This window comes from Phocoena sinus, chromosome 7 (genome assembly GCF_008692025.1).
Source record: "Phocoena sinus isolate mPhoSin1 chromosome 7, mPhoSin1.pri, whole genome shotgun sequence".
Lineage (NCBI taxonomy): Eukaryota > Metazoa > Chordata > Mammalia > Artiodactyla > Phocoenidae > Phocoena > Phocoena sinus.
This window is the reverse complement of record NC_045769.1, coordinates 89904738-89919096: the sequence shown is the minus strand read 5'-3', so window position 1 is coordinate 89919096 and position 14359 is coordinate 89904738. Positions and strand designations below refer to the sequence as shown.

The 14359-nt window shown below is 35.7% G+C and overlaps 1 protein-coding gene across 1 annotated transcript in view; it reads right to left on the bottom strand.

The window, feature by feature from the left end:
• Window positions 1-14359, bottom strand: part of LRP1B (LDL receptor related protein 1B) — a 1461391-nt gene that overhangs the window by 802208 nt on the left and 644824 nt on the right. Inside the window, 4 exon segments of the mRNA XM_032636635.1 lie at window positions 1734-1970; window positions 7024-7167; window positions 10396-10567; window positions 13564-13786. Of these exon segments, the coding sequence (XP_032492526.1) occupies window positions 1734-1970; window positions 7024-7167; window positions 10396-10567; window positions 13564-13786 (776 nt within the window).

Here is a 14359-nt window from a genome sequence, read left to right as displayed (position 1 = left end):
TTTTTTTTTTTTTTTTTTGCGGTACGTGGGCCTCTCACTGTTGTGGCCTCTCCCGTTGCGGAGCACAGGCTCCGGACGCACAGGCTCAGCGGCCATGGCTCACGGGCCCAGCCGCTCCGCGGCATGTGGGATCTTCACGGACCAGGGCACGAACCCGTGTCCCCCGCATCGGCAGGCGGACTCTCAACCACTGCGCCACCAGGGAAGCCCCTAAAATATCTTTTTATTCACATTATTCTTTGGCTCAAAAGCATTTCCTCTTACCCCTTCAGGATTTTATCCAAGCCCCTTCACCTCACATTTAAGGCCTTGAATTTCACTACCTTTCGGGATCCACAGCTCCTCTGTCATGATTACCTGTAAACTAAACCTGCAGTAGTGACCCACTTAATGTTCCTCTCATCCTCTTTCTGGAGCGTGAGCTTTTTGGTGTTTTTTGTTTTGGTTTTTTCTCATGAAATTCCTGGTGCTGAAATATACTCCCCTCCCCTTTAACATTCTTTCTGTAAGATCTAGCCCAAATACTACCTCCTTCACAAAACAGTTCTCTGAGAATCCCCAGATAAAGACACCTCTGCCTTCCTGTGTATTCTTATTACACAGACATTCTCCATTAATCATGTATTGCTCTGGGCCAGCTTCGAACTCATTAAATTAAATGCTGCAGAGCCTTTATATTGAGTTGGCCAAAAAGTTCATTTGGTTTTAAGTAAAAATAAAAGACACATTTTTCATTTTCACCAAGACCTTTATTGAACAACGTATTCACTAACCAAATGAACTTTTTAGCCAACCCAATATTTTGGGGGAGTTTATATTATCTCCAAAGGTAGATTATAAACTCCTCAAAGGCAGTAGCCATTTCCTAACATTTTTTTTAATCTCCTGTGATAGCTAGCACAGTGTCCTTCATATAATAAGCATACAATTAATGTCCCTAAATCAAGGATTTTTTAAATATTTGAGAAGCAAACTGTATATATGAGGAAACTGAGGTCCAGAATCATTAGTAACTCACCTAAAAGTGACTAGCAGCCAGTCGAAGACTCAGTTTGCTTGATTATTAAAGATGCTTTTTACTTATACCAAAGTTGTACTATTTCATTATTGATCAGTTCTAAGCCAAGTAATTTATGAAACTCACTGATCTTAATAAAGTATATGCATATGTTTACATATTATATATAATAACATATATGTATTTGTAAATAAAAATAGGTATAAACAAAGTTTCTCTGCAGATATTATTTCAAGGGTGACTCTAAAGAACTCAATTGTAATATAACGTCAAAAACAATATGCAAGAATCGTGAGGACAATGGGAACATTGATCTTTTTAATGAACTTTGAGTGACACGACCAATATTCCAGTGAGAACCAAGTATTACAAAAGTCTCCAATGTCCTGTTAAATCTTATGTTCTACCATATAACACTGTAAACATATAACTGTAAGTCTACATTTTCCATGAAGGTGGATTAATAGATCAATTTAATTCCTGTAATACTTATAATGTAGTGGACAATTGCAAGTTCAATTTTATAATGAAGGTTTTAATAAGTCAGTATTTGGAAAACATGTTGAAATAATGTTACTCAAGAAATAGAAATTAACAAATATTTTAAAATCAACAGTAACTTGGGTTCTGGTTAAAGTTAGTTTGACGTACATTGGATTTATCCTTTTAAATAAATGTTTTGTCTCTGGGCAGTTTGATACACATTGTCACTTACCATCTTTCAGGATGGTTTCTCGCTCTGTGCCATCTATCTTCTGCCGGCCAATTAGGAAACTGGTGGTGTCAGCAAAGTAGATATAATTGGTTTCTGCATGAAAATCTAAAGCACGAGGGTTTACCAGATTTTCTATGGGGATCATGTATTCATCAGCTATCTTGGTATTCAAGTCCATTCCTCTAACAATTCCTGGGCGTCCTTTCCCATAAAAGAGGAACAACTCATTCTTTGGTCCTGCAAAAGAAAGATTACAAACATAAACAACCGATGCTGCCTAATCTTCTTTACCCTGCATAATGCCACTGTTTAATTAACTGGCACAATTAACATTTTTTTAAATTCAGTACCAAAAATTAAACCCTAAAATATGCCAAATGCATCTCGATGCAAGAAGGCCAGCTAATTGCATTACTTTAGTTAAAACAGAAATTACTTCTGTGAATAGGTTATATTTGTTAATTATTCTTTTGCCTGTTAACTGTAGAGCAAAAACACGACAGATCCTTGGATAACTTATAACTGTAAAATGGACATTTGTTAAAACATCTGGCACATTTAATTTTACAAGTCATTACAATCTATCCAACATATCTGTAGATACTAACTGTAGCATTCATTATGTTTGACAGTGCTAAAAACTTCAGAATATTTAAAACACACCCCCTACTCAGAGTTTGCATCTACAGACTGTCAGAAGCAAACAAAAAGAATCACACAATATCACATAACTTGCATGTGAATATATTATAGATTGTATAAACGTGATTTTTTTTTAAGACGAAATAAAATGCCAGTTACAGTGTCACTTCTTTCTTCATATCTTAATTAGAACGTTAGAGGATGATGCTGTCTGCCGGTAACTCTGATGTACAACACAGCCTTTATCAAAAACTAAACAAAACAAAAAACTGTGACCTGGGTTAAAATGCAAGAATCAAGGAAGCTTTTTCTACAAAATGAATGAACTCCTTCAGACTTTTATATGAAACTACACGCAAGGCTCTCGTATTGCTAGGGCACATTGTACTTAGTTTAGTGTACATAATTTTGAAAGGAATACTTCATATGGAAAGGAAAACATACTAGGTTTTATTAAGAAAACTGAGGATACATATGACTATTATATTTGGATAACCATACCATAGTGAGATTCTTAGTAAATTAAAATTATTACATTATAAAATTTGGAGGAAATAAATAAGTAATTACTCATAAACTCAACACCCTCAATGCAAACTATATAATCATTTTATATATTTTCTTTCTTGTTTTCTTTTAAAAGTAGTGTTAATGAATATTAAATATATATAAATATTTACAAAATGTTAATATTTAAAGAATAAAAAATAAAACAAATCTCATGTGCCTAGCATAGATCCTAAGAATATTTCCAGAACATTAGAATGCACACACATGCCCCAAAACTCACCCCCCTTCCATCCCAGAGACATCCAGTATCTCTGGTTATATACAATAATATGGTTATTGTGTTTACCATGCATTTTTTAGAAGTCTTGCCACATGTTGTTTGTATTTCCCAACAGTAGACTGTTTAATTTTGCATGTTTGAATTGCATGTGTGCTATTAATTTTATTCTTATTAAATATTTTATATTCATCTATGGTTGTTGTAGTAATCATTCATTTTCATTGCTGTATTATATTCCTTGGTGTGACTATTTCAAATTTAATTTATCTAGCTATTTTTCTAATGCACACTAATATAGAAGAGAATATGTTTTGTATTCTGCTTTTATTACTAAACCTTAGCATTAAGATTATATTCTGTGCTGATCCCTTTTTTTTTTTTTTTTTTTTTTTTTTTGGCTGTGTTGGGTCTTCGTTGCTGTGCATGGGCTTTTTCTAGTTGCTGTGAGCAGGGGCTACTCTTCGTTGTGGTGCGTGGGCTTCTCACTGTGGTAGCTTCTCTTGTTTCAGAGCACAGGCTCTAGGCATGCAGGCTTCAGTAGTTGTGGCACGTGGACTCAGCAGTTGTGGCTCGCGGGCTGTAGAGCGCAGACTCCACAGTTGTGGCACATGGGCTTAGTTGCTCCATCGCATGTGGGATCTTCCTGGACCAGGGCTTGAACCCTGGTCCCCTGCATTGGCAGGCAGATTCTTAACCACTACGCCACCAGGGAAGTCCCTGATCCATTATTTTTGTCTTACATTCCTTCAGTATGATCAGTATAATATATGATAACTTGCCAAATCATTCCTCAGTTGATTTTATCTTTCCATTATTATAACACTGAGATATGCTTTTTCCCATATCTCTTAGTATAAATTTCCAGAAGTGGAATTACTGGGTAAAGAATATTAACATCCCTCTTTCTCATTACCCTCACAACCTCTCAGTGTCTACCTACTCGTTATTTTCTTTAAAGATACTATCTTACATTATTTAAAAGTAGATTCATTTGAAAATTAACATTCCTGAGTATTCCCTACCGACATCATATGCATATACTTTTGTTTTTTAAAAAATTGGGATCTTAGATATGCATTTTACTACTTAACTTTAAAAATTTAACAATACTTTGTTGTGTCATTAAAAGGTCTTCAAAACATTCTTTTCAATGGCAGCATCACGTTCCCTGCTAGAGAGGCAACATAATATGGTCAACTGTAGGATATTTAGATTGCTTCTGGGTTTTTGTTATTATAAATACATTTACAATGGATTTCTTTAGTCAACAGTGGGATAACTTGTTAAAGGATGTTATCAGTTTTATCTCTTTTGTATGTTATTTTCAAATGTCTTTCTAATAGTGGTTTCTAATTTCTAATCAATTTCCAGCTCTATTAGCAAGGCATAAGAATGCTGGTTTCACCATATCTATTCTTGCTAACATTTATTTTTGCTTGTATTTTTAATTGATGCTTTAATCGGTAAACCTGGCACAATACTTCATTGGTTTAATGTATGTGCGTATGTGTATGTGCACGTGTATGTATATTTTAAATAAGAATGGTAACTATTTTTCCCATTGTTTTATTCAGTCACTTTTTTCAATCATTCACTACCTGAAGTTTCTTCTAATGTGTTTTCCTATACCATAGACAATTGAAAACTAAAAACTACATTTCACAGACACCAATATAGCCATGGCTCTAGTTTTGATTTAAGTACCTAAAGTCAGATGTACTAGCCTGAGTTTGGAATATAGAAATGAGACCACCTTTTGTTGCTTCTGCTGGTATTTATCTGATGGAGAAACTGAATTTTTCCACATCAGTCTTCTTCCTTTCTGCATATCAAGAGACAAGGAAGAGGGTATCTTTTTGCTGTGCGGTGTATTTTTTGTTGTTTTATTTTCCAGTATGATATATTACTTCTGGAGCTAATAGTTTGGGTGCAAACTTCCTAATCCCTAGATCTCAGCTAAGATGGTGTGTTTCTGAAACACCATGTTTGCCATTTGTGGCTTCCCGATGCCCTAGCTTCTGATTACGGTAGGTGTTCCAGCTTAAGCCAGGCTAGTTTGTGGTGGTTTTGAGGAAAGTTCCCAAGACCCAGTCTAGAAGCTGCTGCTTCAGGCTTCTCAATGATTTTGTAAGTACCTATTTGTGTTTGATCCTTTCTGCTTAAAATAGCTAGAATTGTTCCTGTTAATTTAAATGTAAATGTACCCTGATTGATCACTACATTAGGGATGATTGAAGCTTATGCAACTCTGATCTTATGTTTCTCCACCAAACGTGTGTGTGTATATATGTGTGTGTGTATATGTATATGTGTGTGTATATATATGTGTGTATACACATATATGAATGTACATACACATATACACACACATGTATATATGTATGCATAAATGTGCATGACTGTATTTTTGCATGGCATTATGCCATCACTTCCCAAGTGATAACCAGAGCAGTTTAAAGGCTGGTTACACACACACACACACACGCACACAAAACTACCCCTATCTTGAGGCTTCTGACACAAAACCTTCAATTATCTAGAGGATTTCTTGAACATGAGAGTTGGTGTCTCTACATTCCTAGCATTTGATACAAAGCTGGACATAAAAAAAAGTACTAAAAGGCATGTATTTTTTATCACAGTTAAGTCTCTTGGGTTCTCAATTTAAAAATATTTGCACTATGAATTCTAACCACTTAGACTTAAAATTATAACAAATTTAGAGATCTCATTTCATAGTCCTCAGCAAGCATACGATAAGAAAGCAAAAGAGATGGCAGGGCAGTGATCAGAGAGGGAGCACAGACAAAAATAAATCAAGACAAAATATACACTGTAAAAAGCAGTCATCAGGGGCTTCTCTGGTGGCGCAGTGGTTGAGAGTCTGCCTGCCGATGCAGGGGACACGGGTTCGTGCCCCGGTCCGGGAAGATCCCACATGCCGCGGAGCAGCTGGGCCCGTGAGCCGTGGCCACTGAGCCTGCGCATCCGGAGCCTGTGCTCCGCAATGGGAGAGGCCACAGCAGTGAGAGGCCCGCGTACCGCAAAAAAAAAAAAAACAGTCATCATATTCTTAAAAATTATGGTATTTGTGGGACATCTAAAAACCAACAGTCTCCACATGGACACCATTTCTATGAGGGCCATTAAAACTACATCTGATTACGTGGACCCTGAGTAAAGAACTTAATTAATTTTTGTGTAAAAATTTAAATTTAACAAAAGTAATGTGTGAAAAATATTTATTAGCTTATTTAAATAAAGAATAATTTATTCTAGCATATTTCAAAAATAAAACAAAGATATGTCCAACTACTAGATAACTTTTTAACAAAATTGTTAAAGAGATTGATATTTAATTAGTATAGCTCCAGTTACTTGGAAAGTGAAATAATGAAATGAATTTCATCCCCAACGCTGGATAAAGTGAAATATTACTTAATGTGGATTTTTGTTGAACTAAACACACCTATTACTAGAGGCAGCATCTTGGTTCAAAAAAGAGAAAATCTGGTTAACCAACGATTCAGGCTCATTAGACCATGAACGAACATTCTTTAGGGAATTAAGGAAAGGATCCTCCTAAAAATCTTCCCTAAAGTACGGTTCCCAAAGATCCATAAATTTGGTGACTCTACAGCCCAATTAGGTTTCTCATTCACATTATCACACACATACAAAAGAGAAAAAAAAAAACAAAAACTACTGATTTTGAGAAAAATGGCTTGTACACATTCACAGGCAAATTTGGCCTGATGACGTCTCACGTTATTACTGATGCTGATGCTCCTAATTAATACTAAGAACCCTATTCTGAAGCATTAGCTGCTGGCAAATGTTTGATTTTCAATAACATACTTTTGCATGACCTGCCATCACTTCCCAAGTTGAAGCCAGTCCTGCAGCGACAGGTCCGTGCTTTGTAACCGCTGCTGAGCAGACAGATGTGTGAACATCCCCCTGGCATTCCGTATGGATCCACTTCACATGCATGGCTTCTGACTACAACAAATGAAAAAGAGCATGCTTGAAATTCTCCAAAGACAAGATAATTATGTGCATCAGTATGTTGAAACTTTGACAGTGCAAGAGGAAATCCTAGCAAAAATCTATATACGCAAATATATTGTATCATAATCAATTGGAAAAGAGTTTAAACCCCAAAAAAGAAAAGGTAGGAATTTGCCAAAACCCTTTTAAAAAAATTCTGAGAAGATAAAATGCTTTTATATTAACCTAAACTGTTTACATGTAAGCAAAATAAAAGTAACATGATTTTTTGGTACATGCTTATTATACTTTTAAAAAGTACACTTTTCTGGCAAATATAAAAAAAAATATTGTTAAAATATCCTAGGTTAGGTAGTTAGGCAGAGAAAGGATTTCTTCTGAAATAATCTATTATATGGGCACCTAAATTAGGATAAATGTGCTTCAGTGATTACCTTTATTGAGAAGTGCTGAGATAAATTTTTTTCTTCAATTTTGAGTCCATTGCCATTTGGAGAACCCTTCCACAAAATGAATTGTGTGTGTGTGTGTATGTGTGTGTGTGTTTGTGTGTGTGTGTGACTATAATTGTCAAAAGGAGAAGGCTGAGTTTTCATGTGGAGGTTATGGAATAGAAGGCTATTTTATGAGTGTAGAAGGTGGAGAAGAAACAAAAATAGGAAAAGCACTGTATGGAGAGGATGAAAAGAAGAAAGGTCAAAGAGAAAATGCTGTAGTAGGAATAATACCAGTAAGATTTTATGTATTACTGTAATTATATTTCTTTTCAATCACGACTTTCTTGGAGTTGTCATGAGTAATATGACAATTTCCTTTTAATATTAAAACTTACATGCTTTCGAAAACTGTGCTATGTTCTTTTTGTATTCTGCATTCTCTAAATGAAAAGATAACTGAAATGTAGTTTATTTTTTTGCACGAGTGTTGCTTTTATTTTCCAGTCTCATCCCATTTCTATACTAGATCACATCTCCTCTTGCCTACTTAGCAGCTCTCCAGTTTCTCACTGTCTTGTCTTCATTACTTTTGCTCTCTGCATTGGATCATGCCCATCAGCATACAAATGTGCCATTATTTCCACATCTTGGGGGGGGGGGTAAAAAAATCCTAATTTTAACCTTAATTCCCACAGCAATCCTTCAATTAGCTCCCCATTTCTCTGCTCCACCTAATATCAACACTTTTCAAAGTTATCCTCGCTCATTTTCTACAATTTCTTTCCTTCCTATCTTTCCCAGATCCTTTCTATCCAGACATTCTCTTCACTGCAACCTGCTCTTGTCAGATTCCTATGAGTTTCATGCTGCTAAATCCGATGGCCAATTGAATTTAACAAGCTTCTTCTCAGTCTCCTCTTTTGGTTCTTCCTATTGTCTTTGACTTCTCATTGTTGGAGTGTCCCAGTGTGCTTTATTTGGAACTTTTTTCTTCTCCATCTATAGTTACTTCCTTGGTGATCACAACCATTTTCCTGGCTTTAAATGTCACCTATACGCCAATGACTCTCAAATTGTTTTGTCCTGAACTCCAGACTTATATATTCAAATACCTCCTTGAAATCTCCACCTGAATTTATGACAGAAATTCAAAATAACATGTAAAAATTATACATTTTCTCTTTGCCCCCAGTCTGCTCCAAACTGAGTTTTCTTAATCTCAAAAATAACTCAATTATTCCAGTTGCTCAGCGTAATTGGCATCATCCTTGCCTCTTTTTTAATTTACACCCCACATCAAATCCATTCAGAAATGCTGTTGGCTCTACCTTCAAATATATTCTGTGTCTAACTAGCCACTTTTCACCACTTTCACTACTACCATCCTGGTCCAATCCACCATCATCTCTAACTTTCCACCCTTGTCCCTGACAGCCTATTGTCAATATAGCAGCCATATTGATTCCTTTAAAAAGTCAGTCAGATTATGGGGCTTCCTAAGGACTCCCCATCTCACTAAAAGTATAAGCAAAGGTTTTTACAACTGTACGCAGGGCCCTACTTGTTATGGTCCTCCTTCATTTCTCCAGCTTAATTGCCTACTTCTCCTCCTCTTTTCACTCTGCTCCAGACCTATGGGTCTCCTTGTTGCTCCCTGAACAATCCAAGCATGCTCTTCCTCGTGGTTTTTGTGTGTGCTCATCTTTCTACCTGCCTCTCTCCTCCTTTAATTACTTAAAGTCTTCATGCAATTTCATCTTCTCAATGGGACTTCCTCTGACCATCCAATATAAAATTGCAAACTACCCCCATTCCTGACACTCACCTGCTTTACCTTTTTCCATAGCACTTACTATCTTCTAATAGAATGATAATTTACTTGGTTTTTTAAAATTATGTCTTCTTTACAACAATGCAAATCTCATAGAGGCAATGATGTTTTGGTCTGTTTTATCACAACTATATTCTCAATGGACATAGAATAGTTCCTGGCACATAGTAAATGGTCAATGAATAATTGGTGAATTAATAAATCCTAATATAAAACCCTAATAAGGTTACCTACAGAATTCAAAATTTGAATTTCCTGTAAACACAATATGTATATGTGATAATACATTGCCTAAGCTGAATTTATGTTAATGGTTAGATAATTCTGAATTCATTTTAACTTGAAGCACAAAAAGATGATGGACATTTGGGTGGTAGTTTTTGTATGTTACATTATTCTATACATGATTGAGCCTAAACTGTATTGAAGAACAAGCATCACTAACCTACAATGCAAAGTAGTTAGTGTTTTTGAGGAAGACTTAGAAATGTTGTAGCCTTCTCGTTAAGAATTATTTTTTATTTAACATGTGTTAAGGAATGATGGGGATGTTCAGTCAAGAGACCCCAGTGACTGCAATAAAAACTAGACAGATACTGCAAGGAAATCACCTAATTTGAAATATTTCCCAGAATGATATAAAAAAATTCCCTAAAGTCTTAGCATCTGGGTTTCCTGTATACATACATCGAGTGCAAGTTCCTTCCTGGATCTAAATCTAGCCGTCATTTTAATTCTATGGTTGTAGAAACAATTCAATAACAACTGAACAATTTGTCATTTAGACTTGGGAAGGGAGCTATGTTCCATTTTATCATGCAGACATGTACATTTTTGCTATCAAAACAAAGAATTTATGGCTCACCCACTTTAACACCAAACAAAGGCACAAGGACCATATCTCCATTCAGTCTGCCATTGTGAAGGCTATGAAGGAGTCTTGCATCTTACCTATTGGTTGAGTTCTTTTTTGATAGATTCGGATTCCTCGAGCATTTTCCATTTTAATTAATGAATGAATGTCAGTGCCATTAAATCGGTTTATCCGTATGATATTGAAGTTATCAGAATTGGTTGCATACAAATAGTCTTCAAACACAGTTATACCATAAAGATGTTTGACCTATAAAAAGGGGCAAAAATGACTGTGATTTTTAATTATGTTGCTTTCAACTTGAAAGAAAAAATGATTGCTATTTACTCCTGTGGAAAATTCCCATAGTTGGAGAGTCACAACCATATTATCATTTATCTTCTCTCACAGAATTTGACATTTCACTAATTTAAACTTTTTCTCTGAGAATAAAACATTATGCAGTAGTGGTTAAAGCACTACCCAATGTATGGGAATGAATTTTATTCATGTTTCATTAAGAAAACATGTTCAGTAGCTACTTTTCAAAGCCTAGTGAGAACCAAACTTTCAAGCATATTCAATAACATGCTTATGGCACTGCTATGTAAAATTTGATATATTTTTGTGGGCTACATTTTCATATAGCCATTGATATGTAGAATCTGTAAAAGGCTTGCTTTACCTGTGAAAGGACTGATGATGAGAAAACACCTTTGAAAATCCCTTTTTAAAAATACAGGTTACATTTAGACTAATAGCAGCCCCAGCATGGAAAATAGTAAACAACAAAATCACATATTTGGAATAATTGTAAAGAAAATGTCAGCATTCTACTCAGAAATTGCACTCTTTCTAAAGCCTATTCATAATGAAAATGGAACTCTGATTTGAGAATAACAATGTTTACTGCTCTCCACGACACTTCACAGTTAACAGTGTAACTCTCCTCCTTGGCACAGGTCTTGGGGACTGTGGGTAAGAATAGACTTCTTGAACTGATGGAAAGCTTCCAGTAAAGCAAAGGAAGAATAAGTATACTGATTTTCTCATCCAAAAAGGCACATGCTAGGCACATTGCCTTTGGGCATGCCTTGCAGTATACTCAATTTAAAATTGTTCTGGACCAAGGTATGGTAGATTTGTCAATTGATTTGCCGTACAGATTTTGATGAAAAAGCATTTGTCATTATCATTTGGCATTATATTGTACTTCTAGTGTACTTTTCGTATAGATTTGTAGTCAAGAGAATTTGAGAAGTTATGCATGGTTTGACTGTAAAAAAAATTTATATAGAACAAAATCACAAAAATTTCTACTTAGGAAATCATGCCAGTTCTATACCTTAAGCAAAAGCATTTGATTTGCTATCTTTCTAGCTTACATGTCTCCTCATTACTATTCCTGATCCTCTCATAGGAGATGTTGAGTAAAAGAAGACTGGCTTTTCATGCTGTTTTTGGACGTATTTCATTTCTTCATGTCTAGGCTACAAATGAAAGTTAGGAATTAAGGGGGAGAATCATTCTATGTTAAAGCCCCAATAATCATTTTCAATGTTAGTATTACTCTCCAGTAAGTGTTTGTAGGGGGAGGCATGTGTGTATTTACTAATAATATTTTCCACATAACTGACATCATATTCACTAAATGTATCTATGACCCAATTTTGATTCAGGCAATACTTTTTTTTCCTGTAAAAATTACAAGCAAGCTGAAGTCTTCCATTAATTGCCATTTATTTTATGCATGCTTTGCTTAAAGTTTGGGGCCAGTCATCTGGAAGTGTGCGATCGTGGCCTAAACACATTGCTGTCTATGTAATTGCCAATCCAAGCCTCAGGAGAGAAAGTAAGCATGGTTACAGAGGGGGCAACTGGTGAGGGCAGAAAAACACGTTCACACAATAGCCATCAAATTTTACTCACTGCCTCGCTGCTCTCCTTCAGAAGGGTTTGTTTACCATAAAGTACCTACATTGTTGCCTGGCCTGCTAACTCCCCCCAACAAAGGTGGCAGGAGCTTGGTGTGGTGCATAGACCATTCTGCCTACAGGACAAATACAAAATTTTATCTTTGTTGGATTACGTAGTGGCAGAGTAAGCATATGTGTAGGGAACCAGCAAAACACAGGCAATAGAAATGGTTAAAAAAAGGAATAATTAAAAACTTCAGATACTAAAAACCTTTTAAAAGTAGTCATGGGGAAGATCATTTGAATTCCTCATTCTTGTTTCAAGGTTAAAAATTTTAATTCCATATATGTAAAAAGAAGGTCCATCATAATCATTTTAGAGACTAGGTCCTCTGAGGTCATAACTAGACTGCCAAGGAAATCAAAGTTTTAAGGACAGTCAAAGGTGAGAGAGAAATAAGTGACCTCACCCCTAATACTGGACATTTTTTTTTAACCACCCAGATTAGTGCATTTTTTTATCTGCCAAGGAAGTGAAAACATTTCATTGTTAAAAGCTGATTATAAAGGCAAAGTAACTTTACAGGACAATTACAGAATATTTGTGCCTTGCACTGCAAAAGAAAACAGAGTCACTTATTTCAGCTCCATAGAATGAGAATCTCACAAAAAATTAGTGAGCTCAGTGAGGTAAAATTGAATTTAAAAAGTAAACTAGTGAATAAGGCTTATTTCCACTTAGAGATCTCCTTCAGGTGTTTATTGAGTGTTATTTGCAAAAACTTGTAATTCAGCAAGGGGAAAACTATACAGATGGGAAAATTTTTGACCTCAGTGCTTTTCACAAAATTCTTATTTTAGGAAGTACCTAATGATACTTTTTTGAGCCAGCATATGCATTGTTAGCAGAAAAAATATATATATCTCCAATGCCACATGGGACAGATGATAGTTCAGTTTCTTACAAATGAACTACTTAGATTAGTTTTTAGTAAGTAGGTCATATTTACTGTCCTACTCTAATACTTTTCTTTCTTACTAGTGTAGCATTTTTGGTTTCGTTTGTTGTTTTTTGATTTATTTCAGTCGGTTTCTGTTTTGTGCGCTTTTTTCTTTTTTTAATAGAGGGAAAGTGGGGGAGAGAGCCCCCTCCCCTGCCCCATACTATGGAGTACACAGTACACTGTGTAAAGAACATTCTCCTATATAGCAAACACATCGCAGTTTTTATGACCCATTGCAGCTTGACTTCATAAGAAATTTTCAACATTGCAATTTTCAATCTTCTTCCTAGTATGATACCATCCATTTTATTACCTTAGCTGCATTTCCGAACCAAATTCTACTTACTTGTCTGCCTTGGATGATAGTATGTCTGTTTCTTCCTTGATAGTCCACTACTTCCACATAGTCCAAGTAAAGATCTACCCAGTAAACCAATTTGTTGACTAGGTCTAGTGCCAGTGCAGCTGGCTGCTCTGTCTTGGAATCAATTATCCTTGTTCTGTTCATCCCATCCATGTCACATCGCTCCACTTTGGCCACATTCCCGTAGTCAGTAAAGAAAAGTTTTCTGTTGAAAGAAAACTAAGTGTTAAAGTGGAGGGAGGGGGGAAGCAAATTCAATAGCACCATCTGTAAAAAACAGAACTTTTCCTTCTAATCTATTTCAGTGGTTACATCTGTTAGCTTCCCATAACCATTTCCATATAATATCACTCATAAACAGAGAAATCTGCTAATGAATATTGCAGGGCATGAGGGAGCAGGTTAACTAACAACTGTAAAATTTCCCCAAAATGAATGATTATGATGGGTTTATTTTTGTATTAGGGGAAATGTTTCTTTAAGCTTCATAGAGCCAATACACATATACCGCAGGAGATGTGTACGGCCCATTTGGAATAAGCTTCAGAAATGAACCAAGTCACCAGGCCAGGGTATGTGAGCTATCAGGCTTTATCTTCAACCTGCTTTTCAAATTGCCTGGTAATGCCTGTCTCCTATAAAAGCTATTATGTGGAGCTCAGTGAAGCTATGAGTGGCAGAGAATAGCAAACCTGGAATGGAATTAAGCAGATGGAAAAGCAAATGTGCTATTTGTAACAGTGGAAATAAAATATAAATAATTCCCCCCAAACCAATC